Genomic DNA, 21584 nt, shown 5'->3' on the forward strand with positions numbered 1-21584 from the left:
CTCAATGGTATCTACCTGGATCCATGTTAACAGGAATCATCAGTCTTTGGAGTGAGTCTGGGAGAATACTGGTTTGACGGATAATGATGCTTCTCTCAGAACTGCGTGAACCTCTTACTCCAGAGAAGACAGGAAACAACAATTCAGAAATTCAATCACATGCGATGTGGATGGCTAGTTTGGGACTTTTCAGAGCTTAATCAACCAATTATGAAGCCAAGGAAAAAAGGTAGCAGAAACTAGGGACACACAAGCAGGATCGTGGTTATCTTCTGATAAAAATGGACCCAGGAGGGGATTTTTACTCTATTATTTACAGGAGCAGGAAGAACAGAGTCCAGGTCTGAATGGTGTCTTTATTTTAAATCAGATAGACCAGGTAGGCTAGACTGTATTGTCACAGGTGGAGTGACTCCACCCAGATAGAAAATCTCTCCTTATTCTATTTTCTGTGTCTAAGCTGGAATATATTCATAGACCTGAGAAGATCAGATGAAGAGACATCTTTAACTGATATGTCCACATACCATGGCCCTGGCGGCAAGGTATTATTACTGAAAACAACAGCAACCTATAAAATTATCCATCTATGAATTTCCTTTTCCTAAAACAAAACAAAACCAAAAATACCCCACACCAAAAAACTTTGTAGACTTAAAAATTACATTTTACACACATTATTAAAAGACTACTAGTCAAGAAGCCAGGTCCTTCCAGAGAAGTCCTGTGAGGAGAGATGCAATTGATTGATTCCAGGAAGTGAATCATCAGGAAGGCTGAAGCTATTTGATTTTGTGGCCCAACGTCATTTTGTCTAGCTGATGGGAAAGCAGAGATGGTCAAAATTTGAGAAGTTCTTGGAGGAATTAATCTCACTTCTCTAAACACAGTGAGATTAGCTGTGAGACTGAGGAGGGAGGGCTGTTCCTGTACCTCTTATTTCACCACAGATGCCACAATTGGTGCATAATGGGGTAGTTCCACTGTCAAGCTACTCAGTATGTAGGGTCTTTCTGTCAGTGGTTTAGCGAACCCGGGGAAAACTGTTCAGGAGATCTTGGAGGGAGGGAGCTCCCATCAAGAGTGCCCTGAACCCAGCAATGGAAGGAAAGGGCTACAGCAGCTCGGAAGACATCCAGACACACTTCGAAAGGTCCCTAGAAACAGGGCAAAGTTTGGCCTATGTGACCTCTGCCTGGTATCACTTCACATTTTCAAGATGGCTTTCTAGAGACACTGAAGAATGGGACTTAGCCATCAGTCAGAATGAAGCCTTGACTTAAGACGTATGTGACAGTAGCTTCAAAACAAAACAAAACAAAACAAAGGAGTCTACATTTTGACTGGAATACTTGGTAGGAATAGAAAGCAAGACTATTCCCAGAACTGTGTGTGTTGGGTTACCTTTTCTTTCAGAAGCTGGAACAGTCTGCTGTGTCTTTCAGCACGCCATCTGGGCCATCTACAGAATCATTTGTTAGTGGCTGTAAGTGTATGGCATAGTCACCAGACTTGGTGCCTTGTAGTTTGGACTTTTATAAAACCTATACAAAAACTTGCTTCTGTTTTTTGTTTTTTGAGACAGGGTTTCTCTGTATAGCCCTGGCTGTCCTGGAACTCACTCTGTAGAACAGGCTAACCTAAAATTCAGAAATGTGCCTGCCTCTGCCTCCTGAGTGCTGGGATTAAAGGTGTGCACCATCACTGCCCGGCTACAATCTCCTTTACAGATACTACGCTAAGTGATTTTATAAAATGTTAGCAACTCTCTTTGATGCCACCGAACTCACACTCCAGAAATAGCTGGATACTCACTCAACTTCTTCACTTAAACTTCTTAACTTCTAATTTGCTCATATATTTAAAACAACAACAACAACTCAGCAGTCAGTTTGAAAGCATGTTTGGTATGAATGGGTATAAAGTAACTTCTTTCCTGTACTGAGCGTAATGATACCTTTTATGATACCCAGTGACTCTCAGATATCAATATGAATGTTGTGGTTAATGTTTGACTTGGGGTGAAGGGAGAGGCTGGAGGAGCAGAGCAGGTTGAGGAAGTGTCTCTTGGGGTTCTCCAGCCGCAGCAAGTGTCTCCACGGCTGAATGGATGACAGCAACTTCTAAGCAGCATTTTCTTACTTACAGAAAGGTAAGGGTGGATTGTCCTCAGTATTCCTCCAGAAGTTCCTAAGAGTGATAGCTTAGATGACGGGTGGACGACTTAAGAAGGGCTGATCAATGTATCCCTCAAGGCCAAGTGTGTAGCTCGGCTACGAAGGGTGGTTGTCCCTTGGTGTCCTTAGCTTTTGAGGAGGACACAGTTCCTTTCTCTAACAGTTATTTCTCATGAGTCTGTATTTCAGACACTCTTTGGTGAAAGTGGCTTTTGGTCAAACAGAGCTAGGAGTGGAACTAAAGGAAACATTGGGTTTTCTGAGGTGTGAATGAGTGTGAACACCCACTATTAGTGATCAGCATCTAAAACTGGTCTGAGAGCAACTCCAGAACTACGATGCAGGGATTGGAGTTAGAATCTCAGTCTCATAAATTGTGGTGTCTCTCACGAGTCTTTAGAGATCGTTCAGTCTACTTTTCAGAGAAGGCAAATCCAGTGTTGGAATCTTGGACCATCTTGGACTGTCTTGGACGTGGTGGGAAGGGTTGGCACAGAGGAGAAAGGAGACTTTTAAAGAAAGCACTAGAAGAAGAGCTAAAGGGAGAGAATCAGTCCCATTTTCCTAGTGGGAAATGGTGGTTTTTGTGTGTGTGTGTGTGTGAGTGATGGGGGGCTTCTGGTTCCCCTCATAGCAGATGAACTGTTTGCTAATGAAGGTTTCTCAAGATGCCATATATGCACTTGGAATCTTCATAGTTTTGGCCATTGCCTGTGTGTCTTGATTACCAGTAACTTTATAGGGATGAGACAGATGTTCCCTGTGGTAGGGTGTGCAAAACAAATTGTTTGGGCAATGCTTTCTTTCATACTTTTCTATAAAATTATAAGTAGCAAGTGAGGCATTATTTAAAAGAAGAAAGTACACATTGGGATAACAAGAAAAACAGTCAACATTGAGGTTTTCTAAAGAAATAAAAGGAATCCTTTTCTGGAGAGTCTACAGTTAACTGGGGGACATACATTTTATGAGTCTTTGGGGTTGGTCAGTTGGGTTGGGCCCGTTTCATCATAGATTGACTAGAGCACATGAGGCTGTGCACTTATGTTCTCTGAACCTTAATCTTTTTCATTTAGATAACAGATAACCTGCCCAAGTGGGTGATCATGAGGAACAAATGCATAGGTAAAGTGCTTGCTGCAATGGTAGCCACCCAGTGAAGGTTGGCTTTCTTTTCCAGGAGAAAGTCCAGATACTGAGTCAGGTCAAACTGAGGTGTTACTGTTTGCTCTGTAAGAAAAAAGACAATGCCGTAGGGGGTGGGGGAGGTGTTTTTGATGGGTAGTTGCTTTGCAGTATAGGCCACCCACCTTGTGCTTATGACTCTCCTGCATGTTGGGATTATATGTGTGTACCACCACAGCTTTCTAGAAAGATCATATTCTATTTCCCGTGCGCGTGCACACACACACACACACACACACACACACACACACACACACACTCTCATGTGTACAACACACATGCCCTTCTCCATACAAAGCTATGCTAAGAACATGGGATCTGACATGATAATAAGAGTGATAAGATGATTGGATTCTGATGAATAATATTCAAAAGTTAAAAGTCCCTCAAATGGTTCTCATGTAAGTCTTCAGGTCGGGAGATCTGAGCTCTGAGGGAAGCCATTACTGTTGAAGATGAATACTGCATTTGTGGTATCTTCTTACCAAGGCCAAAGTTTGTCCTGTGTCCTATTGTCAAAGGCAGGAAGAGAACCTGCTACGCTTTTTTGTTGGGAGAGGTGACTCTGGGAAGCAATGCTGAGTCTCCTTTTGTTCCTTTCTCAGAAGGTCCACAAATAAACGGACAATGGGTGTGGAAATACTTAGTCATTTGCTGTCATAAAGTTGTATTCATTCAGAAATGTCTGGTGTTTAACTTAGAATGGGTCTAGCCTTTCTGTAGCTTACTCATGATTACCTAAACAGGGGAAGATATGATGACTTTTCTTACGTGTCTGACCCATCTGTAAGTTGTGAGAATGGACAGGACTATTTACTTCAATCTGAGGCATGTTAACTTACCAGTGACTCAATTAGTATTAATTGTATTACAATAGATATTTTCATGTACACAATACTTCACAGATTAAGCTATATTTGCTAGCTGCATAGGAGGTAAGGAAAACCTAAATTTTTCTTAAAATATTCGGTAATGATGACAATCTGAATTTTATCTAAGATATCCAGGTTCAACACATTTCTCACCATATTTAAAAGATTATCACTTGTTAGTATGATCAAACCTGGGCCACATGCATGCTAGGCAAGTGCTCCATGCAGATCTGGAGTGAAGAGAATCAGAACTCTCAACCTGAGTTTTGGAAGATGTTTAAAGATGAACATCTTCCTCACATGCACACTGCCTAGAGAGTGCTTCCTTCTTTGATCTCTACATTCAGTCAGTAGAACCTTTCCCTGGGTTTAGTTTCCTGCCTTGTATGATAACAGGACCCATATCACAGGATTATTGAATTTAAGTGAATAGATATTCCAAGGTGCTTAGCTTTAGCAAATGTTTAGTAAATGCAAGCTTTAAAAGACGTTCAATTCATTATACACCGTTAAGGGATAAGGCACCTTTCATTTGGAAGAATTAAGTTCAGTTCATTTTTGCTTCCTGTCCTCTGCTGCATAGTCATCAATCAAGGTTTAATTGCAGGAGGGAGGATGTTAATCAGCAAGATTGTGGTTTTGCTGTTATAATACTGGCCCCAAGGTCATCTTGCAAATTAACTAGTGCAATAGGAAATGGTGACATTTTTTCTTTTACATCCTTCAGTGCCTCAGTCCTGTGGTAGAGAGTGGAATTTAGATTTCTCTCCTATTGAATTTCTGAGGCTAGCAAGTGTGATCTTATTATTTCAACCGGGGTCTTAATGTTACACTTTCATATACATGAAGAAATACTGCTCAATTCCCAAAGAGACTGTCACAAAAATTTTAATCCACCTTTTATGAAAAATAGCAATCCTTACCCTGGCCTTTAGGTCAGAGAGGACCCCCACAGTAGTGCTGTGCTATATTTGTAGTTCCCCTGCATCTCTCCCAGGGCACCTGGGCTGTGAGACTGCTCGCATCAGGGAATGCAGGCCTCAATCCAGTCTCCTGGGGTAAGAAAGGTGAAAATCACACTGCTACGCTCATATATCAAAGCCCCAACCCTCTGAACACTTGGAACATTTGTCCTTTGGTAGCTAGAATATTAGATACTTTCTACATTAGTTACTTTTCTGTGATAATATATCATGGCCAAGACATCTTAGATGGCAGTGTTTATTTGGGTTTATGGTTTCAGAGGGAGGGTCCTTAATGGGGCGCAGTGGATGGGATACAAGCAGGAGATATGGAGGCAGGAGCAAGAATCAGAAAGATCACATCTTCAACTGCAAACACGAGCCAGAGAGTAAACTGGAAACAGGGCGCGGCTGTGAACCCCCAAAGCCCATTCTGATGTACTTCCCCCATCAAGGTTGTACTGTCTCCCCAGAACGTGCACCAACTGGGGATCAAGTGTTCGGATACCCTCAGCTCTGGGTTTCTTGTTCAAATCACTACAGCTAGCTGCCCTGTGAGCCTCTGAGTGGAGGCCTTTCCTTCCCCGCCTGCCCAATCCTTGTCCAGTGTGTGGGAGTCCTAGGTAGAACGGAAGCCAGCCAGGAAAGAGAGTGACAGTCTCTCTCAACATATTCCCAAGAGCTCCATCTTTTTCTTTAATAAAGATAATTATGTTGATAATTCCTATTACAATTAATTATACAAATCTAAGTAATTTTAAGTTATCCAGGGGAATTATGTATCCTCTTGTAAATTCATGCATCCTGTCATGAGTCTACTGATAAACTAGAAACCTTCAATTTTGGATGCATAAATCCAGATGCTCATATGCTTTTCCACTGTACCATTTAGTGAGACCAAGAAGCTTGGTTTCGGTGGGGGGCCTGGGGGAGATGTGTGGCTGTCAGCTCCCTCTCCTTCCTCTTCTCTTCTTTTCCCTCTAGCTCTAAGCACACCAGACTGCTTCTCACCTCAGGGGGAGTCATCGGCCTGCAGCGCGAGGCAGCAGACCTCATTTTCTGCCTGGGTGCTTGTTTCTGGCTTATTAAGAGCTGCTTTAATTGGGTCCCTCATTTGTCAGGAGCACAAATTGGTCAGCTCCCACTTAAGCGACGTAATTGGTGCCAGTGATTTGTGAGCCAGAACAGAAAGATGGGCTGGGGTGACCTCGGCATGGCTTGGTGAATAATGGCGGGAGCCAATTTTTAATCTGATCTTTATTCATATCTGGCCTGGCCTTAGGATTTATGCTGCTCTTAGCAATATACAACGCCACTGTAAAATGAATGACACACCGACTATGAGGCACTGCTTAGTCCTGCTGGCATTATGAGTCCAGTCACATCCTTTCTTGCCCACATTACCCTGTAATAAACTAATTTTGTGTCCTTCGCCCCCACCTCTTGTGCTTCGTGCATGGCTCATTCCTTGGTGTGGATGAGTTATTTGAAAGCCCATTGGTGTCCCTCTTATCCCCCTATATTAAAAAGAAAACAAGAACCAGAAGAGATGCCTGAACTTGTTTAAGATTTGCCTAGTACTTAGACTTTAACCAGGTGTGGGTGTGGACCAATGTTTGCATGTTGAGTTCTTTAGGAATGGAAATCTGAGTGATCTAGTAATTCCCTGTACTTACTCAAGTGCAGAAATGACAAGGGTGTCTTAAAATGGCGTGGGGCCATTTGGAAGCATCAGAGACCAGCAAGAGAATCGTTCATGCTTGTGCTCCTTGTGTCCTCTCTGGGATGCTGTGATATGTATAACAGCGTATTAGCACAGTCAAGTCTCCCTTGACAACATCCCTAGCCTGGAATGGCAGCACCTGGTTCAAGCAAAGTCAGGAATGAGTGGCCAGAGTCACCATCTCATGGTTCTGGAGTTCAAGTCTAGGACCTAGGTGTCAGCAGGGTTCCTTCTGAGGTCTGTAGAGGAAATTGTCCAAGGCCACTCTCTGGGCTTGTAGATGGCTATCTTCATGTTCAAGTGGTGCTCTTTCTGTGTCTAGGGATATGTGTCTGAATTTCCCATTTTTTAATGGGGGACAGCAGCCATCTTGGATTGGGGCCCACCCTAATGGTCTCGTCGTAACTTTGTTTTCTATGAAAAGCCCACAATGAGGTACCATGAAGGAATTGGGAGTGAGCATACTGACATGTGAACTTGGGAGGAAGATGTATTATTTATCTGATCACACCTGGGGTGAAGCTCGGAGGAGAGGTAGCAAAGGGTAATATACAAATATATTCTATATAGGAACAAGCATCTCTCCAGTTGATACAACCTTTGCTTTGGCATGGTGGGAAGTGTGTGTGTTAGAGCAGGATGAGTCATGTTGCTGTAGGAAGAGGACAAACAACTACAAAGTAAAAGCAAAATCTTTTGAAATCTGTGGACAGATACAGTGGATGAAAGTGACATTTGCAGGTTAGAAGACCTTGCAGTGAGAGTCCAGGCCTAGGAATGAACGTGGCAGGCAGCGCCATCTTGGCCCTGTCTCTTCAGTTCTCAGACTTTTGCTTTTTCACATTTTCTTCTCAAATGCATGTTCTGTCTGCTTCACAGAGTTCCTCTGGGTGGGGGGCAGGGTGGGAAATCATACGATAATTCAATGACAGGCTCAGTACTGAGTGGCGTGTTTCCAGTAAGTGCCGATGTCTGCCTTTGTGTTGTGATCCGTCTGCTGGAACGTCTGTGACTTCCAGGCTATGGTGGACCGAGTGAGGGCACCTTCTCAAGAGAGTTCCACATTTGAGGTCAAGGTCCCGATAAGCTACCTGCCGGGAAGGGTAACTGAGGTTTTCTTTTCAAAACTCATTAAGAGCCCAGAGCCTTTGATCTTTGCCACTACAGGTAGCTTGGCCTGTCAGATAGTCACCTGTAGGAACTGTCTGAATTGGTCTTTGCACCTGAGGGAGACACTGACAAAAAGCAAAATTTCCAAGCAGATGGTTGAGTCAACACTTCCAGGAATCCCAGAGAAGAGACTATGGAATTCTCTGAAACGGTCAACAGAGTCCTGTCCAGGTAGTGTCTCCAAGTTGCCCTGTGACGTGGGTGTCCAGTGGCTTTAGGCAGCTTATGTTGTAAACAGTGGTTTCCGGTCAGAGTCCTCATGAGCCATAGTCAGAGACTCACCTACTGAGTCATGTTCCCATGAAGAGGAAGTGAAAGCCAGAGCTGTCTGAGGCAGGACATGGCCCCAGCATTGGTGCAGCTTGCTCTGAGTCAAGGCTTCACCTTGCCGTTGTGTGTGTGTGTGTGTGTGTGTGTGTGTGTTTAAGTTCCGAGCGAGAAGGCACAGATTGCAATAGGAACTCCTTGAATCCTGTCACTCTCAAAGGTGGACACTCTCACTGCCTTTTGCTTTAAGGTGAGTGACCAGGGCTGTATGTCAGCACAGAAGCCTGGCTCCAAATGGTCAGTCTCCAGGGTTCATGCTTCTTACAACTCAACAAGCCATGACACCCTTTCAGAAGTTGTGGCAAGTGGTCATTGTTATTTCCCACAGGAAACCAGCCTGTGAGTGGAAAGATCATAGGCACATGGCAAAGAATAGGTGACTTTTGATCACTCTCTGTTTGAACCCCTGACATAAGACCTTCATTTTGTTAATGTTGGCTTTTCTGTCATTTCAACTTGTAATTCTTTGAAAGATTAAAGATACTAAAAAAAAAAATTCAGTCCAGTAAAAGAGAATATATTCCAACGTTTCTCAACCATTTATTGGAGCAAAACTCTTCCTGCATTTAACAGAGAAATAACCCCTTCCATCAATTAAAAAAAGAATTTTACTTTCAAGATTAGGCTTTAAATCTCAACTTAGTGAATAGTCATTTTTATGAGAGTAATATTTATTCTGAATGCTTATAGACGAGAACAAATTAATAGGCTTTCCATGTTAGACAATGATGGATGGTGTCAAATTAACACACACCTGTTGCGATCTTGATATACGTGAGCTATGGTATGAAGCATTCTGGGAGGCTAAAAACGTAACAAGACCTCTATTCTACGGGGTTTTATTTTTTAGAGGAGGCAGTAACACTGATAAAGGTTAAGTAAATAAATAAGTAAGGGATGAATAAATAAAAGATCAATAATAAAAATAGGAAGTTTGAAAGGAAAAGGCCTCTGTCTGGAAAGTGAGGATGACTTTCTATAGGAAGTAGGAACAGGGTCTAGCTCTGCAGTAGCAGACCTATGCTTCCTGTTTGGGAGCTGAGTTCCTAGCACCCTGTCTGGTGCACATAAGAAGTCCATAAGCAAACAGGCAAGAGAGCGGGGACCCTGCTGATGGGTGAGAAGCAGCAGGAGTTGTGAGGGAAGAGCTCCCAAGCAGGCTTTGTTAAGCAAATACCCGGGGCTCCTTGTCTGGGTCCAGGCCTGTGGCGGTGGGGAGAGCAGCTAGAACAGCACACAGATCCAGTGATCTGGGCAAAGGGCACAGTGGCCAGGGTGTGGGGAGGGAGTGGCAGATAAGCAAACTTAAGAGAGTTGGCAGAGCTTGTGAAGATCATTGTGGATTCTGAGGAATTTGGGGAGAGGGACCACCAAGGGCTCCACGCTGTTCTTTCCTTTGGAATAAGAAGCTGTAGGTTGATAATTGATGATGTGGAGTTTGCTCAGGTTAAAAAGGTTAAGAAGCCGAAGCACACATATTCCTCGGTGCTCCCGAGCTCCCCTGCAGTGTCTAGGACGTCTTCAGATACCAGATCTGTGCTGCTCAAGGCCCTTAGGTAAAAGGGTGTGATGTTGCTTGTAACCACACACCTCCTCATGTACACACTCAACCAGCTCTGGATTACCTAGCTCTGTAATTGGTTTTAATTTCAAGGTAATTAGCATGTAAGGCCAGCTCCGGCCGGTTTCCTTCCCCTTCCTGTGGGTTTCCTCCTCCTCTTTTCCATTCTGTGTATTACTTTGCTCTATCACCCACATCCCTCAAGATCTCTTCCTTCCCTTCATAATTGTCTTTCCAATTTCCTGACTTGTAGACACAAATATAGAAACGCATACACATATATTGAATTTTGAGGCCAGGTTCAGCATGTAAAAGAAAACATGCAGCATTTGTCTTCCAAGCCTGCTGTATTTAGCTTTACATAATGATCTCTGATCACCCCGTCATGGTAATCTTACTGTTCAGTACCACACTACCTCCTGAGCTGTCTTGCCAGCTTAAGTATCTACTTCATTGTAAATGCCACAGGAATCAGTATTATCTTTTCTTGTTTGGAGAATGATAGGAAACAAATGTCCCATGTGTTTAGTGCTGACATATGCCTCCTGTCCCTATCCCTAATATAATTGCTATCCCTGGCTAGTTGAATCTACAGATTAGATTTTGTGGCTATATATGTTGCTTGTATTTCCTCTCACAATATTCTAGAATATTGGATAGCTTGTAACTTGTTTCAATGTTTTCCCAAAGCAAATGGGCAGTGATTAATAGTAGAACACATGTCTTGTTTGTATTTAACTAATTAGTTTAATTTAAAATGATACTTTACATGTCTGCCAAGTTTATTCTGAATAAAGTGCCACCATTCAGTTTATAAAAACTGAGTTTTAAGCAGCCAATGAATTAATGAATCTCGGGCTTTAATTCTAACATTTCCTTAAACCTGCCATGGATGTTTGAAGTGAGTTGTCCTGCCTAGGTGACTATGTCTGTGTCCTTGCTACTGTCACATCACATAGACATAGAAGCTGAAAGAAGTTTCGGAGTTTTGAGTCCACCTGCCTTGCCAGGTGTCGACCATGCCACTTCTTAGCCAAGGGCCTTTCAGCAATTTGTTCAACTTTGACTCTAACTTCCTTATCTGTGACACCCCAGTGACAATTCCTTATGGCATGTTTATTATCAAGTAATCAGTAGACAGTTTCCTAATAAGGAAACTGGGGTGCAGAGCAACGGAATTCTTCACTTATGGTTGAAATAGGGCTGGGCTGCCTGGCTCTGTGGCACTGTCTGCCCCGCTCCATGGTGGCACTTTAACGGCTTTTCAACTTGGCCTGAAGGTGACACATATTGTTTTTGCCTCCCAGGGCTTTTGTGAGGGCATCTAAAAGTATTATAACGATTACAGTTTTAATTATTTTTCTATGCTATTGACATTCGTGATACCTATTCAATGTGGAAAACTTTAAACAAGTGAAAGAATGAACTAGGGTAAGGCCACCCATAATCCCTAGGGATTATGAACTGGCTTGGAATTTTAGTGAAATGAATACATGCTTTGATTTCTTGTTTGTTCTTTAAAAATTTTATTTATTTTGACTTTGGCAGCCATGTCACCTTACAGGCCAAGCGAGAATTTTATTTACATACTGGAATCAGTTGGTCATGACACACATCAGGATGAAAGTTAAAATTTCGGTGAAATGTAAAGTCTAGGAAATAGTATGCGTTGTTTTGGAGCACCCAAAAGCCCAGGCTGTAATAATATTCAGGAGACCAAGGGGGCAGCTGGCGAGGTCTCGAAGGCTGTAGAGGTTCTTGGTTTTCCTGCACTTGTGAATCTCACGCATTTTCGGCTTTGAGTCAGAACCATGGAATGATCCTGCTGGCGTGTCCCACAGCGCACCTCCTCACCTATGGGAACAAGTAAAAAAACCATAAAACAAAACGTAGAGCAAAAATGAGCCATCTCGTTTGGAGATGCTGACTGGTGCGTTGCTGTAGGTGGGGCCTGAGAAGCCCCCGGAGGCTCAGCCTTTCCACACAGGGAAGAGTTGTCCTCTAAGGACTCTGTTTTGCTAGGTTTGTAACTAGAGGTCATCCAAAGATTCTGACCGTTGGAAAGATGTGACTTAGCAGGCTGGTAACTAACATGCTTTATCTCTGGTCCACTCACAGGAGTCCAAGTGAAGAGAGCAAGATGGTCCCTGCCCGGCTTCATTTCCTGTGTCTTCTCACACTTTATTTGGTAAGCATAGGGGGCATCTGCGGATATCTCCTGACACCTTTCCACTCCATACCGTGAAAGAACAGTTATTATTACTTTTTTTAAAAAAAGGAATAAAAAATGTGGCTTATCAGCTTTGTGCAGAAAGATATGATGTGTTATCCTGTGAGCTGAAGGGTACGCTTTAACCTCAGCCCTCAGAAGCTAATAAGCCATGGAATGGCAACTTTAGCTCTATAGATTTACTTGTTTCTGTTTCTGCCTCTGCTGCCCATACCCAGGACAAGCATTCTACCCCCGAGCCACACCAGGAGTCTAGACTAAACCCACCCTTCACCTGTAGCTTCCGGCTGTAAAAAGGAATGACAGGGCTTCATCTATAGGCCTCTATAACCCAGCTTCAAAAAAAAAAAATATGAAAACCACCCACAGAAGCACATCAGGAAACCCTTTTTTCCCCTGTTTTCACTTTTCTATGCTCTGTACTCTTATTTTCACAAATGGTTTGGAGGCTCCTTGTTGAATTTGTCTTTTTGCCACACCTTCTGTTGTTGCCATTGTCTGAGACAGGCTTGCAGCGTGGAACTGAATGGAAACTGGGCCCCAGCCACAGCCCAGGAGTGGGTAGACAGTGGGGCACCATCTCTGTTTTACGTACAAGGTTTGTGTGGTGTAGAAGGATGTCCCGAGTTTCACTGTCTTATGAGTCAAGATCTCAGGTGAAGTTTTATATTGCCGCACCTAAATTCTTGCTTCCGTTTTCCTTGCACCCCAAAACAACCTGCCAGATTTTAAGCCCTCAAAATCCTCCTCGGGCTTTCCAGTTTAAATGTTTTTAATGTTTTTATTTATATACATTATATATAATGAATATGTACATTTTAACATATTGCAAGATGTATTTTTATCACCCCACCCTTCATATCATAGGACTGCACCAAGATTTCCAGAGCTTTGCTTCAAGGCTAAGGAGGAGACTGAATTCTCACAGCCTGGACCCCAATGAGGACCATTGTTCTTCCTCTCTTTCCTGCCTATGTAATCATAGGAGGACAGGAACATCACAGCCAGGTTCTAATTTGTGGCTACAACTTGCCCATGATAGGAAATGGACTGAGTAGCTTGAAGCTTTAAACCTCAGTTTTCTGTCCTGTCGACTGGGTCTAATCCTAGCCCTCACCATAGAGGAGCTTTTGAATCATGGAGCAGCACAGCCTAAGCTCTGAATGCGTAGAGCCATCATTAGTATAGATTTCAAATGTCCAGCACCTATATCCATATAGACCTGCCCTCAGTAATGACTGAGGTCATCCTCACAGGCTTTTCTCAGCCCTAGCACAGAGGTAGCAGCAGGTGATAACGCGGTTATGAATTAGGAAGCAGCATTGAGATCAGAGAGAATGAACATTAGGCTGTAATGCTTTGCTGGTGGTGGGCTCCTTTTAATTCTTGTCTGAGGTGACCTGCCTCCCTCTCGGTAGATGAAAGCTGTCTTTTTGCCAACCTCCTCCGCTCTGGCGGCGTGGTGGTTCCGTGACTCACATTGTACACATTCATTTTGAAATCTTTATAGCCCCAATAGTCATGTTAATGGGAGGGAAGGAAGATTTGTTGCCCTGATACCAGGATGCAACTTTGAACCCTGGAACTGACCCTCCCTCCTGCCGTGCGCTAGCTCCTCTGTCTGTGTAAAATGTAGCCTTGCCTGTGAGGTCTGTGGGCTAAGGAAGCTCCATTGGTGCGGGTAATTGCAAGGCTGATTGCTCGCTGGGTGGTCTCAGAGTCAGGCCCTGGAGCTCGCTGGCAGCACTGCCGAAGACGCTGCCCTTGTCTGAGTTCCACCACAGTGACCCTGGAGGCTTGTGCCAAGTTCTCCTGCCTCATCTTCTAGAAGTAGCAGAGCTGGCAAAGACCTGAGAAGAAGAAAGGAGAGGCTCTCAAAGGAAGGTGGTGGCTAGAAGTCTGGAAAATTATTGTGGAGGTTAAAAATGATTTTAGCTGCAAAGAACAGGAAATTGGGACTTGGAGCAACTTAAATAAATGAAGGGTTATTTCTCACAGATCACAGGAAGCCCAGATGATAAGTTCAGAGCAGGGATAACCATTCTGTGATATATCAGAGGTGGGGACACTTTTCTTTGGACCACTGTCTCCTCACAGCTCTGGGTGACTGCTCCAGTTACACATACAAAGCCAATGGCCTTTCTGAGAACAACGGGGAGGGGTAAACATGCCAGCCACAGCTGCCCTTTCCCATTAGGAAGGAGAGGCCAGCATTCAAATTATGACACTGACTTCTGGTCCTGGGTCATAGGACAGGTCCTGGGATGCCTGTCCACCTGCTCTCCTCTGCCCCGTCTCCCTTGGGGAGTGGTAGTAAGAGTCAGTAGGGATGACAGACATTGGCTGTGGAGCATTTCCCAGGGGTTGGAATGGTGGGAGCCACACCTTCCGGCACCTTCCTGTTACAGCCAACATTCCTTCGTCACTTTTGTATCCCCTGGTGGACAGTAATGCCTATGGGTTGAGAGGGCTGGTTCCAGAGTTGCAGGTTCAAATCCTGCTTCTAGTTACCTTGTGGGCAAATAACTTTTCTATGCCTTAGTCTCAACAGGGCTAACTGTACTATACTTTTCGTAGTACATAGAGTTATTGACAGGGTTCAGTATGCTTAGGAAAGGCTCCCATGAATGTCAGCTTAGCGATTATAAACTTTCCTTATCATCCTGGTCTGGTTTTGAGTGACTGTTGAGATGCTTAGAACCATGTGAGACCACTGTGTGAAACAAACACTTTATGATTTTAATATTTGCAAATGAATATAAAGTGTTGGTCAGTCGTGAGGTATGCTGAAGATCCAGTTTGACCAGAACTTACCACATGACTGTGTGCCAAGGTGGCATTGTGCTAAACTATCTACGTATTTTTTTCCCTTCTGATAAATTCAACTGCCTTTGAGGTGACTGTAGACTCCAGGATGCTGGGACACATCGCAAATGTTGTAGAGCATTTTAAGCGACGGGAGATATTTCAAAAAGCTGGTGTAACCACATATAATTTAGAAGGCAGAGTGGCTCTTGGAAGGCTGCAGACTTTTGTTTGGTTAAGAGAGAGTGTCTGCTGTCCCTGACCGCCACACCCATGGTTTATTCCTGGCCTCACCTTTAGAAGTCTCCTTTGTAATATGGGAGTTAAGATTCTTCCCATGGGATGTTAACTCTCATGGCTCAATGAGAAAAATCAAGTTGAAACTCATGGTAGACCCCTTTGGCACATACAAGGGTCCCTCAATAAACGCTAGGCCAGCCTGCATTCTGAGCAGGTCTACATTGTTCCGGATATCGCTCCTGCCTGTGACACTGGTACGTTCACTCAGCGTGCCTTCTCTCTCTTTATTAACAGACCAGTGGATATGGCCAAGATGGGAAGTTCAGCGGTCCCCTGAAGCCTATGACATTCTCTATTTTCGAAGGCCAAGAACCGAGTCAAATCATATTCCAGGTAAAGGCTGCTTTTTGTTATCTTGCCTTCTGTTCACAGTCGACCTTTGCTCTCATGTCCGCTGAGCGGCAGTGAGTAGCACGGAGGCGGCCAGTTGTTATCATCTGTGACTTTGACAAAGCTGAGTTGCAGAGCGGGGTGGGTGTGGCTACGACCAGAGCTGGCATCCTCACACAGGCTTGCTTAATTACACCTGTGGCTAGGGCTTCCTCTCCTCTCAGAGGAGGTCAGTATTATGGACTCTGTCTCTGTCCTGAGTGGAGAAGTTCCTGCTTTTGAGAGGTGCTGGCTTTCTGATCATTAGGACATCGGCTCGCCATGCTTGGCCTGTGAGATGTCTGAAGGGGGTGGGGGCCTTCTCTGTGTGACCAAGGACTGACGTCCCCCTGCCTCCTCCGAATGCAGGCTGATGCTCCTGCCTGTGGGCTGCCCACGCCAGGCTGGACTTGTTAATCACCCTTTTCCATTACTGTGATGATTTTAGTTTTATTTTCGGTCGCTGAGATGAATACCCTGACAAAAATCAACTTACGGGAGGAAGGGTTTCCTTTGGCTTACAGTGCTGGAGAGGATAGGGTCCGTCATGGTATGGAGACAGGGCAGGAGGTAGGAGACCAGCTGCTCAAATTTCTTATATGCTCTGTAGGCAGAGAGAAAGCAGGAAGTGAGGGGTCAGGCTGTAAAACCTCAACGCTTCTTTCTAGTGACCCAGTGAGCTCTACCTCCAAAAAATTCCAAAACAGGGCCACCAGCTGGGACCCAAATGTTCCGAATGCACAGTCTATGGATGGCATCTCACTTCCAAACAACAATAATGGCTAACTACTCAGGGTGGACGCAGAATGATTTAGAGAAGATTTTTGACTCATGGCTTCCATCCATGATAGCTTGGTTCCATTTTCCAGACCTGTGGCAATCATGGCCCGGTGGAGGAGAGCTGCTTGGCCCATGGTAGCAGGAAGCAGAGAGGAGAAAGGGTGCAGAGAAAAGCTCTGTACTCTAGGGTACTCTCCTCTAGAGCCACCCATTCTTCTAAGTTAGCGGTTCTCAACCTGTGGGTTGAGCCCCTTGGGGGTGGAATGGCCCTTTCACAAGGGTCACCCAAGACTGTGAAAAAAATACAGATATTTTATTAAGATTCACAATGGCAGCAAATTGCATTTATGAGACAGCAACAAAAATAATGTTAAGATTGTGTGTGCACAAGCACGTGTGTGTGTGTGTGTGTGTATGTGTGTGTGTGTGTATGCGCATGTGTGTGTGTGACCACACTATGTGGAACTTTATTAAAGGGTCGCAGTGTAAGGAAGAGTGAGGACCACTGCTCTAGGCAGCCCCCACTTCCTACGAGGCCATTCAGCAAATGAAGTCATTAATGCATTCATCCCCTGATGACGTTCACACTCTTACAATCCAGTTGCCTCAACGGCATCACCAGATGGGGACTGGGCCTTCAACACATGAGCCTTTGGGAGGCGGGCGCAGGCAATTCATATGCAAGTCATAATCCAGGCAGGTGGTAGGTACCAGTCAGAAGCAGTAGGGGGCTGGGGAGATGGCTCAGTTGATGAAGTGCTTGCCACACCAAGCGCGGACCTGAGTTTGGCTCCTCAGCACCCACATGTATGAGACACTAGATAAAGGGCACATACCTACAATGCCATCAGTGGAAAGAATGAAGCTTCCCAGGGGATGGCTGGCCCAGCTCTCCTTGCCCAGGCAGTGAACTCTAGGCTCAGTGAGAGACTGCTTTGTACAACAGAATGGAGAGGGCCCAGGAGGATGGCTCAGTGGGTAAGGACACTTGTTCTGCAAGCACAAAGACCTGAATTTGAATCCCGAGCACCCACGTAAAAGTCGGGCTTGTAACCCTTCTCACTAGGGGAAGAGGTAGTCAGATCCTGAGGTTGCGCTGGTTGGCTGGTCTACCCCAAACAACAGGCTCTGTATCCATAAGAGATTCTGTCCCACAGCAGATAGGCAGAGAGTAATAGGCAGGCAAAGACACCCAGTGATCTCTTCTGACTTCCTTGTGTGTGTGCAGGGAAATGCAAACTGTACTCACCCATGCATGTATCTGTACCTCACACCACATGCACCATGTGAAACAATGTGGAGATTAATAGAGACTTCTGATGTTAAACTCTTACCACACATGGGTGTCTGCCTTCTTGTCCCACCACAGGCATCATTATAACACGTGACAAACAGTGATGACCTTGAGTGGGAATAGCTGGTCTCTGAGCTGTTCTCAAGGACGCAGTGTTTATTTTTCTCTTGTGCTCTTTTGCTCCCCTTCCACCACTTTGTTACAGAGTTGGGGAGGTCAACTCATTTTCCAACAACTCTTCGAGGACACTTGAAATATCCAAGCTGGAATCTGGGACAGGAGCCCTCCTCGCTCCCAGAGCCCATGTTTGACAAGCTTAAACATCACAGGACAATTCACCAGTACATTGTACAGAACAAATGGCTTGACTTAAGTTTCTGTTCAGAAAGATCTGTCCTTTAACTGAGAGCTGGGCAGGGCCAGGGAGAACGCAGGGCCCTGGCTAGGCGTCTACAACACAAGTCTTTCTCGTTTTCTGCCCTGCCAGGGAGCTCATGTTAGAAAGTCTCCTTGACATTTTTATCCATTTCCTTAGCACATTATACTTTACAATCTGATATGAAGTTTACACACTAGGCATCATATTTATTTATTTTTTATTAAGCATAAACAGAATGGCTACTGTGTAGTACAACCAATTTAAGCTCATCGCTGACTAGCTTACAAATAAATGAGACTCAGACTATGGTTATTTTATTAGGCTTTGACAATTACTTGGGGGTGGGGTAACCCCTAATCTACTCTTCGAACTGCTGGCCTGGCTACCTCCCCAGCGAGGTACCCCAGATACTTGCTGTTTTTCCTGACCACTTGTTCATCATCCATCTCCCCTCATGACAGCTTCCTCTCTCCTCTTCTTCCTCCTTCTCCCCTGGTCTCTACTCCTACCAGGTCACAGGCACCCCAAGTACCTCTAATCCCTCCAGTAACTGGCTGTAGGCCATTTCCTTTAGCCAACAGTTTAAAACAAAGGAACAAGGTTTGTACAACAAAATCTTGTGAAGTCACTAGGTAGGCCTAGACCTAGGTATAGAACTTAGCATTTCAATAGATAGCAATAGAACAAACCTCAACACTACCGTACACAAAGCACCTTTCTCTTTCTCCGTGATGGGGGTATAAATGTTCTCCTGCCCTGGTGAGCTTCCTGGCTGGAAGAGGAACTGAAACGTGAATCCATGCATGGAAGAGTCCTATGGGATGTAGTCAAAGGACAGCAGAAGAAAGGGTGACAAATCTTACTTAGTTTTGAAATTGACAAACAACACTTTTATATACTTGTCTGCACATGTTTATACACACATACACCTTGATTGTGATACGTATAAGCTCAAATATCTTTTTTTGTGACTAAAAACTGTGATGGAATTGATTTTCAGGGAAGATGGTAGTGAACAGACAGGTTTCAGCTTCTGTGGACTGAGGATGGGAAGGCAAGGCAGTGCGGGCTGAAGGAAACAGTCACAGGATCAGCAACAGGCAGAGGGTGGGTGTGCTTGTCTAGCAAGAAGGGGATAGATGGTCGAGAGTTGAGAGTGGGAGTTGGTGAACATCAGAAGTTTGCATGCTCAGTTCAGCCTGGAGCAGATCACCCTTCACTCTGTGTTCACCAGTCGGGCCTCTGGCTTTCAGTAAGACACGGGCTCCCTTCCCCTCTCAGCCACAGCCACACCATTTCTGTCTCTCATTAGAAAACAAACAGGACTCTAAGGAATAATAATAAAATAAGATAAAGCAAAAACGAACACATCAGAATTGGACAAAGTAAACATAAGAAAAAGAGCCCAAGAGAGACAGAAGAGACAGAGACCCACTCACGTGCACACTCAGGAAGCCATGCAAACACTAGACTGGAAAACTGGAAGCCACCATATATGTGCTGAGGACCTGTGGGGGAGAAAGAAGAAAAATTATAAAAATACAATACAATAAAATAATAAGATAAGATTAAAAAAAAACAGGAACAGTCGTGATATGATATTGTGAGACATGGAGCCTCCAAAGATGTCACTGAGTTGGTTTTCAACTGGCCATCTACTGCTGATCCTGCAGCCTACACATTTATTATTTTAACTTTTTGTTCATCTACAAATTTTTTCTCAGTCAAGTGAGTAATTGTACATTTCTGTTAGCATTGAGTGTCTACATCTGCTGCATTGCTATTCTCTCTCTTCTTTCTTTTTCCTTCCTTCCTTCCTTCCTTCCTTCCTTCCTTTCTTCCTTCCTTCCTTCCTCCCTTCCTCTCTCCCTTCCTCCCTCCCTCCCTCCCTCTCTCTTTCTCTCTCTCTTTCTCTTTCTTTCTTTCTCTCTCTCTTTCTCTTTCTTTCTTTCTTTCTTTCTTTCTTTCTTTCTTTCTTTCTTTCTTTCTTTCTTTCTTTCTTTCTTTCTTTCTTTCTTTCTTTCTTTCTATTACAGCTTTCCAAGTATTTGTGATCTTAAAAGTTTACTTTCCCCACTCTGCTGGCTGGGTTCTGTTTGTTTTGTTTTGTTTCTGTCCATTTGATACAAGCTAGGGTCATCTGGGAAGGAAGAATCTTAATGGAGAAACTGTTTCTGTAGGTTGGCCTGTTGCGAGTGTGTGTGGGCTGACTGAACTATACTTTCCCAGTACTTGGGTTATTTCCAGGATTAAATATGCTTAGGACAGTCTCCTGTGAATACCAGTTTGGCAATTAATATAACTACACCATTCATCCCTTCCCTATCTTCCCTCCAAACCTTCCCACATACCCTCCTGACTCTCCTTCTGGTATCCCATGTATACATCATATACATATACATATACATCATCTACATCTACATATACATACACATTCTTACATATAGCCGATTCATTATATTGTTGTTACTAGGAGACAGTCTCCCAGTAAACTCCCCAATCCTCTGGCTTTGACAGTCTTTCACTCCCTCTTCCACAGTGTTTCCTGAATCTTTTGTGTGGGAGTGGCAAACACTATTCTTTATCAAATAGAATTTCCCTGTCATCCAGTTATGCTATACCTGGACACATTTCCAAAGAATTGTGTGTACTACAAGAGATACTTGTGAGTGTGGTTATACTGTTCTGTTTTGAAGTGGCAAAGAAATGGACACCTAGATTAGGTCCATTTCCACTTAGAATTAATCTTTAACCTGTTGGTTACGACAGATATTGTTTCTTCACATACTTATAAAGCTCATAATTCTGGCTTACTATACTATAGGGTTCTAATTTCAGCCCATTGTATAAGTGAAATATTTTTGTATGACTTGTATCCTTTAAATTTTTTATGACTTTATTACTTAGCACAGGCTTTTTCCTAGAGAACATTCTGTATAGTTTGCTTTAGTTGGATGGAGTACTCTGCTGGTATAGCTTCAAGTTTGTCTGTGGTGTCATTCAAAGCTTTCTTGCCTTACTGGTTCTTGATTTGCTCTATATATTATTGGACATGAAGTCTTGAAATTGTCAGTAATGACAGTTTCATGATCCTAATATTTCTGTCCACTCTCCCATTCTTTGATGCACTTTAGAGACCGTCTCTAACATTTAGGTATGCAGATGTTTACAGTAGCTATAGTTTCCTGGCATATTAGCCCTGTTGTATCTTGTCTTTGCTTTTGAATAAGATCTCATTCTGTAGCTCAAGCTATTAACTCATTTTACAGCCCAAGCTAGCAAGAAATCTTTTTTGCCTTAACTTCCTGAGTGCTGAGATTATAGGTATAGAGCCACCGGCCAAGCTCTTACTTTTAACTATAACAAGTTTGCCTTAAGCTCTGCTTTGTCTGGTTCTAGCTTAACTTCACCCTCACTTTGGACGATTGTTCTATTGGATTAGAAGCCTTT

General features: G+C 43.8%; 1 protein-coding gene across 2 annotated transcripts in view; it reads left to right on the forward strand.

The window, feature by feature from the left end:
- Positions 1–21584, forward strand: part of Cdh17 (cadherin 17) — an 80482-nt gene that overhangs the window by 18962 nt on the left and 39936 nt on the right. The window contains exons 1-3 of one of the 2 annotated variants that reach the window (XM_052176090.1): positions 2083–2152; positions 12096–12165; positions 15547–15645. In XM_052176090.1, coding sequence (XP_052032050.1) covers positions 12118–12165; positions 15547–15645 — 147 coding nt within the window. In that variant the 5' untranslated portion in view covers positions 2083–2152; positions 12096–12117. Of the gene's footprint in view, positions 1–2082; positions 2153–12095; positions 12166–15546; positions 15646–21584 lie in introns of those variants that run through there. The other variant, XM_052176089.1, reaches the window with a different exon arrangement.

Source organism: Apodemus sylvaticus, chromosome 3 (assembly GCF_947179515.1).
Source record: "Apodemus sylvaticus chromosome 3, mApoSyl1.1, whole genome shotgun sequence".
In the NCBI taxonomy this organism is placed as follows: Eukaryota; Metazoa; Chordata; class Mammalia; order Rodentia; family Muridae; genus Apodemus; species Apodemus sylvaticus.